This window comes from Pieris brassicae, chromosome 8 (assembly GCF_905147105.1).
Source record: "Pieris brassicae chromosome 8, ilPieBrab1.1, whole genome shotgun sequence".
Taxonomy (NCBI): Eukaryota; Metazoa; Arthropoda; class Insecta; order Lepidoptera; family Pieridae; genus Pieris; species Pieris brassicae.
Window position 1 is genome coordinate 6,681,214 of NC_059672.1, and position 21,064 is coordinate 6,702,277.

Consider the following 21,064-nt stretch of genomic DNA (forward strand, 5'->3'; position numbering starts at 1 on the left):
GACAGTACGGCATTATGCCCTAAAATTTGAATCCAAAAAATTATTCAATTTGGCCACTATATTTGGGCACTATATACTAATTGAATAAAATATTTGTTGTGTAATGTAGTCCATTAATAGTATTTTTTAAAGTAAGTTGTATTTTCTATTTTCAGTTGAACCATTTGATTATAACGAAACACTTGCAATGTGCTCTATAAATACCACCTTCGGTAAGTAATATCCTATATAAATAATATACGTAAGACGTACTTGGCAAGACACAAATTCATACCACATACAAATTCACCCAGGGGCGGATTTACTTAAGGGCTTTTTGGGCTGCAGCCCAAGGCCCCGTGGCAACAAACAGCCCCCATTGGCCACAGAGAACAATATAGGCGATATTTTGAATAAAAAAAAATATCTGAATTTTAAAAAAATACAATCCCTATGTTGGAATTCCCTGAGATTAATGTGCGATGCGCATCTATCAAACGGAACGGGGAATTACCCCGTAATTGCCCTGAGCCCCACAAATTTACGATCCGCCCATGGTCCGTGTCTCTTTATTAACTAATGTTTAACATTCCATATTCGTATTTATATAAAATGTTTTATTTACAGCGTTTTTAATTTGTTTATTTTTTTGTTCAAGTAGATCTATATATATATTCATACATATATTGGTAGGTATATATATATATTCTATATGTCTATTTGATTATAAACGATTATTATTATGGAGACAGCTCCATCGTGAAAAAGCATACAGATGCTGTCGAAAATAATTATTAAAAAGCGATAAAATATTTAAATAAAACTTTTGTTCTAGAATTTATTTTATAAACAAGGTTATCGAGTATTTTTAGTAATTGAGGTCTCATTAGGACCGCGCCGACCCCCGGCAGAGCCTGTGTGCTAAACCTATGAAGCGCTTTTTTTCTTTAGGATGTACGTCAACGTATTTTTTATTATTATTTATTAATTGTGACCGAATAAAATGTTCTCCAAAACTATATATCACCATCATATGGCTATATTATCTTAAATTAAACCACAAACGTAAATATTATTTTAGGATACGTGTACGGTGTACAATAAGCGAAATATATATTTTGTTATATAAATGTGTGCTTATTACTTTCATATCGATGCTCCACTACAAAGAAAATGTTGCTGTGTATATTATTATTGTGTGGCGGCACCCTTATTGTCTTTACGCGTATGTGCCGCGGACAAAGGGTCGGCGCGGCCCCTGGTCATAAAAGACAAAAACGGGAACGAAGTTTAATTGAAATCTGGCAGTAACCATAGACAATTTAATTTTAGCTAAAACTCCAATAAACAGGCTGATTACGAAAAATGTACTTGAACGTATATATCCATCAGTGCTTAAAGGAGGGTATTATAGGCCTAGGGATTGTCGGCCTAGGCATAAGGTGGCCATTTTAGTGCCTTACAGGTAATATTTTGAATTGTCGTTAGTGGTTCTGAACTGGTATTTTTTTTCTGGCAACAATACAATATGTAGGCATTATGTAAACAGTAAATTGAATTAGGACAAACTCTATATCTGTGGCGTACGTGAATGGTTTTCATAAGTAATTCGTATTGTTTTATTTATTCATGTAATAGTTGCCCAGCGTTTATAAATAAAGATTTTCCGGTTATCCGAAAATCTTTGGAATTATCTGTTGCACTTTTCACAATTATTTAATTTCATTTTCTAAATTCCAAACATTACTAAGACCCGTAGTGCCTTTAATGATAATTAATAGAATCATTATTATTTCATGCTTTGAATTATCGTGAATGGAAATCGTTTTAGTTCTTTGTTCAATAGTATTAAACGAATTACAAGAGTAAAAGTAATATTGTATCAATCTCGCTTGGATGATCACGGTATAACTTAATTAATTAATTTAAATCGATTAAAAATAAATGTTTTAATAATTATGTGATATATTGGAGAAATATTACATGTGGTATATTTACATTTATCGTGACGACAGATGTATTCTTAGCACAAAAAATAGGTGAAATTAAAAAGAGTAATATTAACTTTTATATGAAAAACTTCAACAGTTATGGAGAGAGATTTATTACGTTCATCTTTCGATTATAATTCATTAAATTTCCAAAGTAAATATATGGAAAATGGATGAAATGTCGTCGACAAAAAAACATATGGCGCAACAACTCTTGATCTTCAACCTCAGATTTTTGTGTCTGTTTTGTGAAATTTTTGTCTAAATAATCAAGTAGATGATTAGCTTTTTACGGCTGACGCACGTCAACTTTTTGTCTAAAGCATGCCAGCTTCCTCACGATGTTTTCTTTCACCATATGAGCGAATGATAAGTGAACCAAGACGGGGTTCGAATCTACAACCACAATAATGACTCGCCCGCTCTAGCAATTAGGACAAGGTACAATTGTATCGTGAATACATTATAAAAATAATTATTGAAGCTGAACTTTATTAAACCATTGTTGTTATAATTATTTCTCGTTATAGATTCTTGTTAAAAATTAATGACATCTTGTTACAGAGATCGCGCTCTTCATCTACGGATATTTTTATATAATATGCATCCTTTTTTAATGAAACAAAAGTTGGAATACAGAATATTTATTATAGAACAAGCTGGTCAGTTTGAAGTATAATATTATTTATTACACGCTGACTCACTCCAATGGCTCTGCGATTGAAAATGTCTTGTTCTGGTCTTCCATCCGAGAAACTCCCAGCTCTCCCTGTCCTGTGCCACTTTCCGCCAATTGCTGGCTCACTTGCAGCAGGTCACCTTCCTCTCTATCGATCCAGTTGTACCTGGCCCACCTTAGTCGTCAGAGTCCCGCGTAGGTATATTTTTTGCACTGCCCGATCCTGGCTCATGCGCTCATGGTAGCCAACGTACTCGATGGGTAATTTTTTATTGGTTTTCATCATTTTAAATCAAAATATATTAAACTATTGTTACTGTTAATCACATTTTACACGACAATGTCTCACACAAATAGGATTTAAAAAGACTTTTACGAAAAAAAAATGTCTAATCTATTTAACATTTAGTTTGTTTCAATGAACGCGTCATTTTAAGGAACTAGACGTTCGAATTAGCAAAGGCTCTATGTCAGATCTAAAGGAAGGATCACTGACTGGTCTCAAGACCTTAGTGGCTATTGTTGAGAAGTTGTATAAATGCTTAGCGGTCGGAATAACTCAAACTCAAAATAACTTCTTTCATATAGGTAAACAAGTACACTTATGTACGGCAACAGAAATGATGTTAAATTCTAAATTTACATTTACTACCACTTCGCGAGTCTTAACTTTGTTAGTGCGATTCGGATAGTTATTTGTAAAATTTTCCACAGTCTATTGGTTTCTGGAGGCTATATGCTGCTACGATAGATGTAAAGTGGATAAAAGCGATATTTTTTCAGGAATAGATATATTTAACAGAGGGCGACTCTTTAATGCTGGCTTCAAAGAAGTCATGAAGTTAGGCAAATGGCAATGCGTAATTTTCCATGATGTTGACCTATTACCTCTAGATGATAGAATCCTCTACACGTGCCCGATATGGCCGAGGAACATGTGCGGTACTATTGTGGAAGAAAAAGAGTAAGTAGTTGTTGAGACTGTTTTATTTAAAAGACTACAGAAAATTGTAGTCACCAAGAGTTCAAGGGTCCAAGCAATCAAGCTTGGATTTAAATCTACTATCACAGACCCTATTACTAGCCCGAGGTAAAGTACAATATAATGAAAATGTCGTCTCTATACTGACTTTAAAAATTGGCAAAAATCTGATTATTAGATAACTCTATATTGTGGTATTCATGGAAACTTGTTGTAATTTGTTTACCTTATACGAAAAAATCTCACTCAAATCGTCGCATGTATGGCAAGAATGGCACTCAGAATCTTTTGGTGTGCTCCAAGGATGTAACTTAAGTTCTATACTATTTGCATTTGAGAAATGAATTAGTTTATAAAATAGCTTTAAATCGGAATTCACCATACATCATTTCCTGGTATATTGAATAGTCCCCCTTTTAGGCATTTATTTCCAGCATATCTATAAATTAAACATGAAATTTGTTTTGCCTTTTTGTGTTTCAGCCCAACATTCCGTACATTGTATGGTGGTGTATCTGCTATGGACGTAAAACATTTTTCAAAAGTTAACGGTTATTCCAACTCGTATTGGGGCTGGGGTGGTGAAGATGATGATATTTATAAAAGGTAACGTATAAGTTTTTTTTAAATATTTTCTTTTTTCTAATTCCCCGACTATATTTTCGTTGTTGATGAACAGTGATGGGAGTGGCTTTAGCGTACGACTCTCATCCCTGAGGTCGTAGGTTCGATCCTCGGCTGTGCACCAATGGACTTTCTTTCTATGTGTACATTTAACATTAGCTCGAACGGTGAAGGAAAACATCGTGAGGAAACTGGCTTGCCTTAGACCCAAAAAGTTGACGGCGTGTGTCAGACACATTAGGCTGATCATCTACTTGCCTATTAGATTGACACATGATTATTTAACATACAGAAATCTAACTTGTAGCGCCACTGATTTATTTATTTTATTTTGTCGTAGGTGGTATTAAGGAACTTATCTGCGTATAGATAATATACCAAATGGTATTTTAACTATAATTAAGTACTACAGCTAACAACTTTTTGTATAATTTTTACAGAAAATTTTAGAAAGCTTTTGTTCAACAATATTTCTTTGAAGTTTGTGTCTGTTATGTTCATTCCTATAATTTGCCGAAAGTTGTACCTGTGCTAACCAGACATTGGTAACATTGGATAGTCATAGATACATGTAATACAGGGCCAGATTAAGAGGTTTGGAGGCCTTGGGGCAACAAAGGAGTGGAGGCCGCCTGCCCTCAAATTATTTTCCAAATTAGATGAACAATTTTTTCAGTCGAGTTTTTCAATCAAGAATTTATTGTAGGTTACAAGTCTTAGGGCTGTAGTCCCGGCGCGGTTGAATCCTCTGATTTCTGTATCTGTTTCGTGTTATTTTTGTCTTATAGACAAGTGCTTATAAGCCTACAATATCTGTTACACGATGCTTCCGGGTTTTTAATCATTCTGGTTGGAGGTTCCAACTTGGAACTATGTTTCGATCACAGTTGGAGCGATTCAATGCAATAGAAAGATGCCCGCCATTCGAAGACACGGCCACTACTCCAACCTGGTTAAACAAGAACAAATTATAGATGTTTTATAAATTTTTATTTATAAATAATAATAGGTTACACGAGGCTGGTATTCCCGTAACGAAATACGATAAGCAAATCGCGCTCTATACATCGCTACGACATGTGAAGCAAGCGCCAAACAAAAACAGGTATTCATATATATATTATTTATTACATCATTGTTAAGCTCTTGGCAAAGTCTTCAAGTTACTCACTACTGTCAAAAGACTAGTTCAATTTTAATGTGTATTAATTGTGTAAGGCCAATTCAGACCATAATTGTGTAGTCAAAATATATAATTTAAATAACAGGGGCAAACGGACAGTAAACTCATCTAATGTCAAGCGATAGTCACATTGCCAGATGGCATGCAACGTTGCCGGCCTTTTGAGAATTGCTTAAACAAAACTTTAAGAACCTTAATGTAAATTAACCTTTACTGGTCAGTAAAGAGTAAAAAAAAACTAGAGGAAACCTAAGTTATTTTTACAAAATTTGTTTTGTTACAACAAACTCCTAGTGTCTAATAGGTATAGCCGGGAAGACTACCGCTGTACACTCCAATAGCGATAGCAATACTGATACCGACGTCTTTGTCTCCAATTTCCATGCTGATATCTCAATACCTCTGTCGTATATCGCATCCTTAAAAAAAACCCTAACATTGAAATTGGGATGGCAATGGCTATCGCTATTGGAAGTAACAGGATCTGGGATTAGTTATCGTCAAAATAATATTTATATTAATAAACCATATAATAGTTTATAATACTTAAACATTCATATTATTTAATTCTATTTCAAGTATATAAAGTTATCAATCATGAATATTATCTGTGCATTGGACACGCCTTCTATCGATATCTCTAAATAACTGTACTGGCTTATCTGCAATACCTACGATGGTTATATATATAGATAACTATTGGTAGATAACTTAAAATACCTATAAATTTGATCTCAATAACATTTATAGGTTTTAATTAGAAAAATATTTTATTTTATCTATGTCTTAATAAGTAAGGTTTACATAAATCGATAACCCATACTGCACAATGAAATTAAAAAAAACTTGGTGTAGAAATTATTATAATTATTGAAATAATTTCCATCAGCGTTAAATATGACCTTTTTGGATGAAAATTTCAATGCACATACATTTAGCTTAAAAATAAAGAAGCGCAAGAGTTGGTGCTATTCGCTGATTTAAATTTTTGATTGCTGATGAATTCAAAACTCTGCCATCTGGCGGCGAAAGCATTGAGTATCCAATAGACCACGTAATCTAACTGTCGGTTGCCAGGGGCGCCATAAAATTAATTTATACTTTTACTTTTACAGATACAAACTTTTGAGAACAGCTCTAAAAAGATCTAAAAAGGACGGAATATCATCGTTGAAATTCAAAGTCATTTCAGTCACCCTTTTGCATCTATATACACATTTAGTAATTGATATAAATCCAAAGAAAGAAAATGTACAGGAAATATATTTTAAATGAAAAATTTAACTCCGGTTAGATTTGAAAGTTAGGTAAGGAAACAAGACTGCCGTTAAACTAACCTATTGTTTAGTATAACTTTAATTACACAAACTGTCTTATTTTCAAACTGTCATGATATGAACAAAGATTTGTTTTTTCCAACATCGGGTAAATTTTGTTATTTAGACCTGAAACGGAACGTACAGGCGCAGTAATATATCAAAGCGCCGATGTGTTGCCCATTAATATACAAGTCCCAGGAACTAAAGAGCAAATAGTACAAACATTAATGTTAGTATAATATTTCATATTATTCAGTACTTCATTAGTCACACAGCTTGATAAATAGATACACGCATATAAAGTCTGTAAATATTGATCCAACAGTGCATGAATAACTGTTGTCTTCTCTACATTACTCAAAAGATTTACGTATTTTTCTATTCTCGTGCTTGTTTGTAATGAATAGTTTAGTTTGTAAAACCGTTGCCTATAAATATTTTAAAATCAACTGTAGCAACATTTATATCTGCAGTGGTGCATGACAGCTTGAACTTTGACAGATTGACAAAGCCAAGAAACGTAAAACGTCAGTTAAGTACTGCAGCTTGCGCTGGGTGACCGACGAGTTGCTGCGTTTCCGTTATCATTTATAATTCCGCACTTTCACCGTATTTTCATTATTTATTAATTTTATAAATATTCGGGTCGTATTAAGTTCAGTGTAAATTAAAATAATTTATACCTAAACTGTGTGTTTACGAAGTGGACATAACATTAATTTTTTTGCTGAACTGTCTGGTTTTTATGTGCAAATTTTCACCCTTTTTTGGCACAAGGTATTTGAAAGCCAATATCGAAGAATTATAAAGGTCAGTATGAATGATTTTTTTCCTCATGACTATTGTAAACATCGAATTTATCGCCGCTGAGGAAAAATCTAATTTTAGATTGTTTCCAGTGAGGGATAAGTATGTAAATAAATTATTTTCAATGTCATCTTTGAGTATATTATGTTTGGCAAACATATTTCATTTTATTAAAGGAAATTAAATGCGTATCCTATTAAATCCCAATTAAAATGTCAATTTTAGTAAAATTATATTTTCCACCCACAAAAATTACTTTTACCTTAACTTTTTTATATGAATTCTAGTGCAAACATAACTTTTTATTATTTAAAATTTCTACTTTTACTTTATTTAACCCTAAAATGGATCTTCTTCTATTCCATACTTATTCTTAATGTAGTAGATTCTTAAGAAAAGTAATTAAATTAATTTTAATAATTATTATATTCTCCATTATATATTAAAGGATAAGTTGCTCAGCGCACCCACCTGCAATAGTCAACAGGCTAGTCTCAATACTTCTGAGACTATCCGATACAGGTGATACAGGTCATGTTTCATACTCATTATTTTTTAATAGGACAAACCCTAAGAAATATGTTTTCGCAATGTTGAACCTGATTAAACTGACCTGTGTTAATGATCTACGAATGTGAATGGTTTATTGATAAGTAATTGCTGTTATGAAATTGATATGATGGATAAAAATTGCTAGGTCTCAGAGGAAACCTACTGATAGGCTATTTATAAATATTCCGGCGACACAAAGAGATATTTATAGTTAGCAATACTACATATTGAAATGACCTTAACTGCATATCTTGATTTGTACATAGTACCTCTGAGGAAGTGACCTATTGAGTTAAAAGTGGTCACCTAGTACATTTATATATACTATAATTGTACTAAGACTGGCTTAAATAAACTTCAAGCTTCTACAAATAAACCCCATTCTTTAAAAATTAACCAATAAAATAAACTTTAAGACATACCATTGCATACTTCGAAATGTTTAGACTTATTTGGTATTTGGCATATATAATTTTGATGCTTGCAAGAACGTTCATAACATTGTTTTAAAGTTAAACCCCAACTTAAATTTTATCAGGCTGTTTGTCTTTTATCTAAACTAACTAAATACAAGTTTTGTTTATTCATTGAGAATATGCCCCATGTAATTTTTTTATCTTTAATTGCTATCTAATCTTCCTTAAATACCTTAATTATTAAATTATATTTATTTAACTCATTTAATAAATAATTTTCTACAAATGTTTCAGAGATCCCTGCCTAAGAAGATCCCTTCCTCCCATCCCAATCCTTGGACAATGGCGGATTTTAAACAAAAATTATTAGTAATCATATCATTTATATGTGCTTGTATCATTACATATAGTATATACTTCAACATTTTCAAGAAATATACAAATAAAAAGTTAAATTTCCCAGGTTATATTTTGATCATCTGAAACGCGTTTTGTTGTTTGAACTTTTTCTACTTGATTTTCGCTTTTCGACGCACTTCAAAGAATGAGGCAGGCAGTCGTCCGGAAAATTAGGCGCCGATTTTTTTTACCTGGTTGTGTATTTCCAAGATTTTCTATAATAGTCGGTTTACTTAATATATTTTATACTTTAGTAAATATATTATACAACTTATATTTGTAAATAAATATAATTGTTAATCGTATTTTGTCTTGTCAATTAGATATATGCTTTATTTCTTGCTAAGATTTTTTATTTATACTTCTATTGTAAACTGACCTTGTTGCTGATTGCGGCGTTAAGTATGTCTCCACGCTACTCTTTAACATACAGATGGAATTTGTTTACGAATTTAAAAGATATTTGAATCAATTATAAATACAAGTTTTGTTTGAGTCCCTTAAGCCACTTTACGTTTTAACGGGGAAAACACATACAGATTATTAGGTTCTTTAGTTATCGCCATTTAACACATTTAAAAGTTTTTAATGAAAATGAAGTAATTTTAGCTTTTACAAACGATAGTGTTTATAAATTTTTTTTTTTTTTTTTTTTTTTTATAAAATAGGGGGCAAACGGGCAGGAGGCTCACCTGATGTTAAGTGATACCGCCGCCCATGGACACTCAATGCCAGAGGGCTCGCGAGTGCGTTGCCGGCCTTTTAAGAATTTGTACGCTCTTTTCTTGAAGGACCCTAAGTCGAATTGGTTCGGAAATACTTCAGTGGGCAGCTGGTTCCACATAGCGGTGGTGCGCGGCAAAAATTGCCTTGAGAAACGCTCAGTCGTGGAACGTCGGACGTCGAGGTGATACGGGTGGAATTTTGTATTTTGCCTCGACGTCCGATGCTGAAACTCAGCTGCAGGTATTAATCCGAACAACTCCTCTGAACACTCTCCATGGTAAATGCGGTAGAAGATGCAGAGTGACCCCACATCTCTACGCAACGCCAAAGGATCGAGCCGCTCGGAGAGGGATTGGTCATCGACGATTCGAACCGCTCTTCGTTGGATACGGTCAAGTGGAAGGAGCTGGTACTGGGGAGCCCCCGCCCAGAGGTGAGAACAGTATTCCATGTGGGGCCGTATTTGCGCTTTATAGAGTTGCAGGCGGTGGCCCGGAGTGAAGTACCGTCTCGCCTTGCTGAGCACACCAAGCTTTTTGGAGGCTAATTTAGCCTTTCCCTCCAAATGACCGCGAAACTGAACGTCGTTCGATATGTCAACGCCAAGTATTCCGATGCTGGCTATGGCTTCAAGAAGAGTGTTTTCGAAAAGAGGAGTAGCGACAAAGGGTATTTTTTTCGCGGAAAACGCGCAAACTTGTGTCTTCTTGGGGTTAAATTGGACTAGGTTTAGTCTACCCCAGTCCGAGACTCCACGTAAAAGAGTTTCGACTTCAGACACAAGTTTGTTCCGGTACTCATCGACAACTGCCCGAGAAATACCTGCCCGGCCAGTGTAAAGAGTATCCCCAGTGCTGTCGTCCGCATAGCAATGAATGTTGCTAAGTTGCAACATGTCATTGATATGCAGAAGAAACAGGGTCGGGGACAGAACACAGCCTTGTGGGACCCCAGCATTCACGGGTTTAAGGTCGGAACATGCTCCGTCGACGACGACCTTGATGCTCCGATCGGCTAGAAAGCTGGAGATCCAGTCGCATAATTTCTCAGGAAGCCCGTAGGCTGGTAGCTTCGAGAGCAGTACTTTGTGCCACACCCGATCGAAGGCTTTCGCTATGTCCAAACTAACCGCTAGTGCCTCCCCCTTGGACTCAATTGCCTCTGCCCATCTATGAGTAAGGTATACTAGAAGGTCACCAGCTGAACGACCACGACGAAAGCCGTACTGATAATCGCTAATCAGCTGGTGGCCCTCTAGATAACTCAAGAGCTGGCCATTAATAATGGATTCCATTATTTTGGAGAACAAGGAGGTTATTGCGATTGGGCGATAGTTGGATGGATCAGTGCGATCGCCTTTTTTAGGGATCGGATGTATCGAAGCGGTCTTCCAGCACTTCGGGACAGTGCCGAGCGAGTACAGGTACCGGAAAAGGCGCGTCAGGACCGGAGCCAACTCAGGAGCACATGTACGCAGCACAATTGGAGGGATACCATCCGGCCCGCTCGACTTATGAATGTCCAAGGAAGATAGTGCTCTGCGAACAGCACGTTGCTGGAATGTGATTTCCGGCATTGAGTTATCACACCGCGAAATCGCCGGTGGTGATCTCCCCCGGTCATCCAAAGTCGAGTTGGACGCAAAGAGACAGCCCAAGAGGTCGGCCTTCTCCTTCGCAGTGTGGGCGAGCGAGTCATCCTCTCTGTGCAGCGGTGGTATCGATGGCTGACAAAAATTCCCTTGTACAGCTTTGGCGAGAGACCAGAAGGCTCGAGTCCCAGAAGGGAGTTGGGCCAATCTCTCGCCAAATCTGGCGATGTGCTCTGACTTTGCCTTAGCGATTTCCCGTTTGAAGGACCTGGAGGCTGAGTTATATGCTTTTTTATGTTCGCTGGTATTGGCATCACAAGATATCGCCGCCTCCGCCCATGCATTAAAGCATTCTCGCTTTCGACGCGATGCCGCCTTGCAAGAACGCTTAAACCAGGGCTGTGACCTGCCACCGATCGGCACCGCAGAGAATGGAATAAAAAGTTCCATGCCCTGCAGAACCACTTCGGCGACAGAGGCAGCGACGGAATCTGGAGCTTCCGACGAAAAGCACATAGGCCCCCAAGGGTAGGACGCAAAGAAAGACCGCATCCCATCCCAATCTGCTGACCGATAGTGCCAAATACGACGACAACCCGAAAAACGGGGCCGAGGAGGGCGTGTAGTAGGCACAGTACTCCGGACCACACAATGATCCGATGAACCCAATGGCGGGTCAACAGAGACTTGATAGGTCTCCGGATGTGAGGTCAGCAGAAGGTCCAACAAAGAGGGTTTATGACCATCCACATCTGGTATTCGCGTAATCGCAGGGACCATTTGTGACAGGTCGTAAGCTAAAGCAAAGTCGTGAAAGGATCTTCCCGCGTGATCGGTGGTTTCCGAACCGAGCCAATCGGCATGGTGAGCGTTAAAATCGCCAAGTATCACGATTTCAGCGGTAGGAACCCCTTCGAGCAGGGAATCTGTAGCCATTTGGATGTGCTCAATGAGTCGCTCAGTTTCGGTATTTCCGCTATGGGACCTATACAGGCATGCGTAGAATCGCGGATGGTCATCGCAGTCTACGCGCAGCCAGAGGCTAGATAGGTCCCTTCCTTCAAGCGACCCGAGGCGACGAGAACAGATATCCTCTCTGACGTACACGCAAACTCCCGCCCGCGGCACAAATGAATGTTCCAATTTGTACCCCGGGTAGGAGAGGTAGGAAGTATCAGCCGGGAAGGATATCTGAGTCTCAGTAAGGAAGAATAAGGCCGGCTTCGCAGTTTCGAGGTGAAAGTGAACCGCGTTAAGATTAGAGTTGAGCCCCCTAACATTGGTAAAGTCCACTGAGAGCGTGGAAGGGGATGCCTTCGGTAAATTCTTCCGTTTGCCCCGAGATCGAAACTTATAGTTTTTTGAGCAGTTTTTGCCCACCCCAGAATACGAAGGGCAGCCTGTGCATCCACCACCGAATACTGATTGTTCCGATGATGGACGCTCAGAGGGGGATTCTCCACAGCGGAAACGTGTGGTACCCCCCTGGGGTAATCTCTGTTTAAACTGCATCTTCATATTCTGGGGGAGGGGGGAATTGATGGGCTGGGATGGGAAAAATATCTGTTTTAGTTACTACTATAGATATATTAGTCGAATCTAGGTCTAGTTCTAGTCTAGAGTTATGATAGTTGATCGCCTTGTCCCGTTCAGCAACGGTTATCAAATTTATATGAATTAATGTAATGTGTGGCTTTAAATTAGTTCAACACGAATGTGATGTGAAAATTAGTTAAGTTCATATTTTGTTAACCTTGATTCTACAATTTACAGTTGCCACTACGTAATAAACATTGTGTTATCTAACGCATATTTAGAATAGTCGTTATTATATATTTAGTTAGTCACTGATACCATAATATATAATAATTAATGTATTGGAGACTACAGCAACGCTCCGTGCGTGAATATTTCGAACTAAGCGGAATCACGTGACGAAGGTGAAGGAATGCGTTCTTACAGGAAGTAACTAACATTATAATATTAATAAATACACATATACTACTCAATTATATACTATATATATACAGATCATATACCTAAAATCAGGGCAGAATATGGTCGCAAAAATATAACTTATTTCGGAGAAAGTGTTTACAACAGCCTTTCCTGAGATAGGGACCCAGTACAGTAGACCCAGACCCCGGGCAGTAGGCGACCCGTTCCGAATACGCCTGCAAAGTTTTTTGGTACGACTTATGGCTTTTAGCGTACGAAGGTTTTAATTTTAATGAGAATAAACTTCTTTAAACCTAATTTTTACGACTTGACTAAACTAGCCTATTACATAGATTATTTTTCATTTGAAATTCTTTTTAATTGTAGTGTAGTGCTGCCTTTATAGAGAACTATCAAAAAGATGTGAGTTTCATGATTATGGTTACAAAACCTACGCTTGTAACGCGATAGCAATCGAATTTGTGTGGAAATAGTCACGTGACCTGCGTAAGCTAATGTCATTATCATTCATATTGTGAATGTTTATCAGAGGGATTTTATCTCAGGGTCATTTAGTATAAAACAAACACCCAGAACATTAGAAATAAAACACGAAAACTTTAATAGTATTATATGACAGGAAAACCATTATAATTTAATTTAGTAATCTATACGACTGCGACTTTATCTGTAATGTCTTCTTTTCCTTACGCATCGCAGAGTCGAAAAAAATTTAAGCAGCTTGCGTATTTTATACGTGGGGTATCAACTGATGAATTTCAATTTCACCCACAAAACAGAGAAAAAGCGTTGCCAAGAATATGTGCGAAGCCTATATCATTGTCTATTTTCCTTATTCGTAAATGAATTAAGCAATTATGCAAAAATACTAACGACGTGGAAAATACCACCTTTATGCAACTCTAAATACAATGAAAGTGTAACGAGGTTAAAAAAAATCCACTCGGCTCGCTGTTAAATTGTAGGCTTTCATGCAATAAGAAAATTTTCTCGATTCCTTTTTTCAGTATAACCTAAAAACCTATTTACTATGAGCCTTGTATAGGAAGCCGTGTTAAGTGAAAAAATACCGTTTCGTAGATCAAAGGCTTAGAAAGTACTTAAAACGTAAAAGCTACGAAAAAGTTTTTATGAAACAATACAATTGGAAAAGACTTCGTGCGTTTGAAAGGCTTCAGGGGATAATCCGAATTGCATTTCTACAATCTATACTATTTTGGTGAGAGATTATTTAAAAAAAAACGTTTCATTTGGTTGTTTAATAGATACTCTGCGAGGATGTTGCGGATTTGATTTGCGAATATTCATCGCGGTTTAGTTAGTAGGTTGGATCTCGAAACCGGCGAAAAAGTAATTCTTTCGTGTAGGCACTTAAATCTATAAAAAGCAAACCTGTGTAAAGCAGACAGGAGACCCATGTGACCCATTGGGATTATAGCATGCATATATAATTTAAAAAAATCCCAATTAACTTAGTGCTACGGAATTAGAGTACAATATAAAAAATGCCATATGGAAACCGAGATGTGTGTCGTAATTGTTATGTAAAAATGAAAGTATTGAAACATTAATTAGTTGCGGCTTCGCTCCTTGCACATACTCAAAGTGAACTAAGCAGCCAATATTACCCGACTCTTTTAGATTTGCACTATTCTATAACAACCTGTTGTTGAATTGTATACAGTCGATTTACAAAAGGCAAACAAAGATGGCGTACTTTTAACCAGAGACAAGCGAAAGATTGAAGAATGAAGGGTGACTGAAATTGTGACTTGTGAAGGTTTTGTGTTGACATTGCGAAGTTTTAAAATTAATTATTATTATTATATAAGACAATTCATGAATTTAATAATTTATTAATATTATGTAAATAATAAAAACTAAATAGGTACTGTATCCAAAAAAATATATAATACATATGTGCAAAACTAACTGCTTAACAATTATATTAGATTAAGGTTAAAATCATTGTTTTGCCCTTTCGCTGATACAAATATCTCTCTTTGATTACATCCTTACAATATTACAACGGTAATAAAATATTGAAATGTCAAACTGACATTTTATTTGGAAACTGTATTTATGCATGAACGTTTTGTGATTATTTTGTGAATTATTATCATGTTACTTTTTAATTAATAGTATCCAAGTTCCTGAATCATCAAAGTTTAGGTTGTTTACACATTAATCAATTTAAAATAAATGGAGGGCAGAATTAGAATATAGCAGGTTAGTTGATCTTAGGTTAGTAACGAATGAGAACAGTATGAACGTATATGGTAACACCATATACGTCGGCGGTTCTAGGTTACATTCCCGGCACACAAGATTTGCGGCTTGGCACGTAATCTGCTTATGAATGAAATGGCATCGACAAGAAAGTAATCCTACTAATAAAGCGATAGGATAAGTCATCAAATATTTTTTCATAATATCATAATATCATCAAATATTTTGTGTATGCAAATGCATACCAAAATGGCATGAAAAAGATAAATAATAATGCAAACGAGTATTTTTTTATAAAATATATTTGTTGCTTTATTATAATCATTTAATCATGCTACATACTAAACTTTACTTTGTAGTAATAATAAAAATTTAAACAAATTTAAAAAGTTTGTTCCTGTTTTTATATTTACTATTGTGGGATAGTTACAATGATATTATCTATATATTTATGTGGATGTCTTAATACATTGCTCGCGTGCTGCTAATTATATGCATCGTATTTGATGTTTTCTTTGGCATCATATGTTGTCAATGAAAATAGTAGGAAATGTTTTCATTACATTGGTAGGTAAACGAAATAAATTTTGACGCCAAGAAAGTAATAAAGTCAGATATAGGTTATCTTCATTATACAGACAATAAACGTTGTCGAGTCAATATAAAGGTGCTTCAAGGATATTTTTTTAAATGTTTGCCTCTTAATCTTGGGTGAACTTATCTTGAAATCTTTTAGAAAATGTAAATTTGAAAAATGTTGCCTACATTAATTATAATAAATTAAAGAATTAAATAAATTGTCTATGGATCGAATCTTTAAAAAAAGTCTAGATCTATGTTTACTAAGTAATATTTTTTGAACGATGCTAATGTATGATATTTAGTAACTACTTTGGAGCTTGATAAAAGAAAATTATATATTTTATTTATACCTAAGTCTCGTTTTTGAAAAACTATAGTTGTAAGTCACACAGTTACAGACTCGCTTCAGAATAACTTGAAAGAAAGAAAGAAAAAAATATTATACACAATATACTGGATATTTAGGTAAAGTGCACTGGCCCCCACACTAGGAATACCTGTGTTGTGGGCAGCCAGTCTCTTCCTTTTGACTTGTAAACTGTATTTTACTTTATGATTACTATCTAACACAAATTTGTATTAAACTATTTTTGCACGATAAGATTTGATTTTTTCTGTATCACCATAGGGCAGGTTGACAAGATATTGTTTGAGATTTTTAGTTAGTGTATGTAGTGTGAGTTTTAAAATGTTAGTGATAATTTAGTTTTTAAGGAAGTGGTCAAACTGTAAGGGCCTGTCAAAACTGTAAGGAAAGTAACAAAAGCATTGACTTGAAACTAAAATCCATAGCGTCTGTCAAACTCAACATACACAAACCTATGACAGGTAAACATGTCTAAAAGAGTACCAATTCTTAAGAAGCCCGCCAACGTACTTGCTAGCATTCTGCTTCTAGGCTGCAAGTTTATTCACTGCTATACCATAAAATCAGCAGAGTCTCCTGCCCGTTTGCCTCTGGGTCTAAAGAAAAATAAAGAAATAGGATTAATGGTCGACTATTTTAGTGCGCACTTTTTTATATGAATCTCATTCGCGAACAATAAGGTTTTGTTTGTAGGAGTATTCTGAATCACTGCATATGACACTTCGTGCACAGGCCACGTAAGTTGCTTTAGAATAAAACAATATCATATATTCATAAGATAAAACAATAACCTATTCATAATCATTACTTTGAAATGGCTATTTTATTCGTATCACTCTCGTGATATTGCATAAATACATAAACGTGACAAAACACTTAACTAATTAGTATAATAAAGAGAACGAATGTCTTTTTCTCGAAAAAGACCTCAACATAAGTAAATACGTCGAAAGTCAGAAACACTGGCGGCAGAAGAGTATTGTATGTACAAATTTTGTAAATAAAATGTGAATTATATTTATTTTGTAGATCATATTTTTAAAAGATAAATAGCAAGTTTGGGTTAGCTATACAATAGTCATAATACTCTGTGGTCAACACAGAACATTATTAAAACAGCACTCTATGGTAATAATTTATTCGATAAATTGCAGAAAGATCAACATTTGGGCGAAACCATTATCGGTGCCGTTGATTACATAACGGGTAACAGGTTATCTACCGCTATGTACTATTATAGTGAATTTAATACGTCAAATTTTACTGATGGCTTCATTTACAGTAGACGGCCGATAGCACTTTCAATTTACCAACCATTGTTCTAGCTACATGTCAACATAGCGTTTCAATTCCATTATATGGTGTTGCAAGTGATTAAATCGTAGCTTTTATACTTTTTTTTATATGTAAACGCTGGTGTTGTAGTATTTTGAAATAGAGAAATTTTTATTTAGGTAAAGTATCTATTTTGAATGAAAGCAATCTTAACATTTACCGAATATTTGCTTATATTATGGAAGTTTTAAAGTTTGAATTAAACTATGTATTTTTGTATAAATATATACTTAATATTATGTAGTATTACTGTTTTGAAAAAACTTTATTCAGAATATTTTTTTACGTAATCTTCGATAAAAAAGATTTACATATTGTTTGAGAAACTGCAAAAATGATACGTAGTTCATGAGCATTATTATTTACTAATCATTAAAAAAATAACCTTAAATATGTCTGAAGTCACAATTTAGTCTTGGGATATGTCAAAACTGTAGGTTTAAGTTTTAGGATCTGTCAGATTTTTTTTGCTATTTCGACAGCGCTTAAGACTATTATATGGACATGTTAACAACTAGTTCTAGAGGTGAGTTGAATCTAATAAAAATATTAATAATTTACATTAACGGAGTGTTGCCTTTTGTTATTATGTAAATACAGTTTATTATAGCGGTATAATTAGCCACCCAGAGGTTACAATTAATGATGCAAATTAAATTGCACTTTAACGTTTGTATACGAAGTTTCTAGATTAATTCAATAAGAACTGTTACAAGGAAAACATTCACAAGGATAATGTTATTAGTTCAAGATACGTTTACAACCATATTACATCGTTTGTAGTAGTACTCACAACCAAGCCGGTTTGATTATATAATTAAAAAAGATGTGTCCTTTTTTTTCACGGCGACTATCTGAACATCAATTAAATCCTGTAACTACTCTCAAACATATAGATTAGAATAGGCACAATTTGTATCCTATTACGATCGATTATAAAAAACTTGAACACGAAACAAAACACCACGCACAAGAGATGTCGTAGATTAGGCTTAGTAACAGCGTATTTTACGTCAATAAGGAATTATCTTTATGATAAGTATTTGCAAACAAGATTCAGTTCTCTTTGGTCAACCATTAAATTATATATTGTAGCCTTGTTTTCAGGGTTTAATAGGATCGCTTTCTGCACTTGACACACGTCGGATATTTTGTCTATGTCATTGACATAAACACGTCTTGACAGTGGAGAAACGTATATCTGTGGCGTTGTAAGATTTACAATTTTTATGTAGACACTACGTTTAATACTTTTGCAAACTTAAAATAGACTTAGCTCTCTATAAAACCCATCCTGAGTACAGCTATAAAATGCGCTGTTATTATCCACAGTGCTATGAACTTATATCAATAAATATGGGTTGGGTTCTCCTGTTCGACCGAATTATGAATACCTAAACTACTATTGAAATATCGTTGTAGATTAAAAGAATCGATTCTGAGTTATACAGTTATAAAATATACAATGAATATGGTAAGAACCACAAATCATTGGATAATTTGTATTTTTGTTGTGCGACAAATACTAGAAAAAAAGCTTATCGAGTCAACTCCCTTCCTAGTGGGATTGTTTCGTATGGTGAGTGAAAATCCTGGAGTCCATCTCCCCTAAATAAGTATGAGTTTTGAGGGTTTTTGCTATGGTGAGTCTCGCTCTGGGCGTCTATCATCAGATCACGCGGGTAGGTCTTAGGATATGCTGAGGACCTGACAGAAACGGTTGCTGCAATAACGCGAATACCAGATGTGGATGTTGCCAACCCATCTTTGTTGGACCTTCTGTTGACCACGCATCCAGAGAACTTGCAAAGCTCTCAAAAATAATAGTACATAAACGTATTTATTTTTTGTAGGAATTCCTTGAAAATGGATTTCGTTTTCAAGCAGAGACAATGTGTGGATAATATGTGTAAAATAAGTAAAGTAAATAATTAATGTTGACGTAATTACCGAATAAGAAAATAAAAAAAAACTCACCGCCCCCCTTTAGTGCTTAAGTAATACTGGAACGGCCCCTAAGACAAGTTAGTAAATCTTCTATAAACGGTTTGCAACAATAATTGTATACTTATAGATTATTTTGAGTAGTTATTAATTTCCGCTGTGAGGTCACCAACTCTTTATGATTACTATGCAATGGGCGTTGATAGCCATCTGATTCCGTTTTCGTTATGAGTTATTAAAAGCTGTCAAAAGGGATGACATGCGTCATGATAGGATGTTTTATTTTTAAATGACTTAAAGACAATTGTCATTGGGACTTAACTAGTAGTATAATATATTTATCGTTAAATTCATTGTTGTTTGAGTCATGAGGTGAGATTGATTGGAGGGGTACCTTCTGTGCATATTCGTAACAGTATTATTTCCTACGGAGTAGATATATGTTTTAGGCCATCATCTTAAAAAATACTTTATTACTAAATTGTTGTCGTAATTGAGATTCGGTGTGATGTTATGGAGAGTGTATCATTGTATGTAAGACAAGCTAAACCAACCAAAGCATTCGATGCTGTCGGGAGTACGTCGTTAAATCGAGGGACGTTACATGTAGTTTTTACTGTATTCATAATCTTGTTTATCATAAAGAGTACAGTAGGAGTACAATATTTGATAATACGAAAAACAGAAAGACTTAAATATATACGTTAACAGTATATTTAAACAAAAACATTTAATCCAGAAATATGTAAATGAAAGAGGAACTAAACCTATTTTTAACACACATGTATTAAGTAAAAATAATTCACCGTTTTCATAGAAAAAAATATGATCCCCGTTTTACGCAGTGTTAATCTGTCCCTTTTATATCAGCGTAATCACAATACGACAGAAAGAGAAAGAGAATTATGATAAAGTAGTGTACATCAATCACTATCATTGGTAACATTTTATCACGAAAGATAGCATAACAATATTTATCATAAAAGTTAAGTTTTTATCTGTATATTTATAATACTGATTTGAGATTGATTTTGATCGACTTTTCTTTGATAAATTTTATGCCAAGATGAGTAATAATTTTTAAGTAGGTCAACGCCACACAACTCTTAAGAATTAAAACATTTTTAAATTTTACGGAGTTTACGGTGTGAGACTATGTTAGTCTGTGCAGTAAGAGAACCGACTTGTCAGTTATGCGAACAAATATAATTCTTATTTGCTACGCTCATTTATGCACAAAAAAATAACTTCATGTTATGTATTAAAATTACTTCCCAACTAATGTCTTAACAGTATTATCATAACAAAAAATATAATAACTCTAATCGCACAACGATTATTCATTCACACAACTACAAATTTTGGCAAATCCTTTGATGAAACGAATTAAATTTACCAGA

The 21,064-nt window shown here is 34.9% G+C and overlaps 2 protein-coding genes across 2 annotated transcripts in view; both read left to right on the forward strand.

The window, feature by feature from the left end:
- The first annotated feature begins 1,388 nt into the window (after positions 1 to 1,388).
- LOC123712956 (beta-1,4-N-acetylgalactosaminyltransferase bre-4-like) lies at positions 1,389 to 9,216 on the forward strand. Its single transcript, XM_045666369.1, has 7 exons — positions 1,389 to 1,444; positions 2,535 to 2,632; positions 3,433 to 3,613; positions 4,115 to 4,237; positions 5,265 to 5,360; positions 6,554 to 6,745; positions 8,827 to 9,216. Exons 2-6 carry the CDS (start codon positions 2,572 to 2,574, stop codon positions 6,711 to 6,713), a joined length of 621 nt encoding a protein of 206 aa, XP_045522325.1. The 5' UTR covers positions 1,389 to 1,444; positions 2,535 to 2,571; the 3' UTR covers positions 6,714 to 6,745; positions 8,827 to 9,216.
- The window catches only part of LOC123712955 (beta-1,4-N-acetylgalactosaminyltransferase bre-4-like), a 112,766-nt gene continuing 99,004 nt past the window's right edge, over positions 7,303 to 21,064 (forward strand). Inside the window, exon 1 of the mRNA XM_045666367.1 lies at positions 7,303 to 7,567. The gene's annotated coding sequence lies outside the window, so the exon portion shown is untranslated. The remainder of the gene's footprint in view (positions 7,568 to 21,064) is intronic.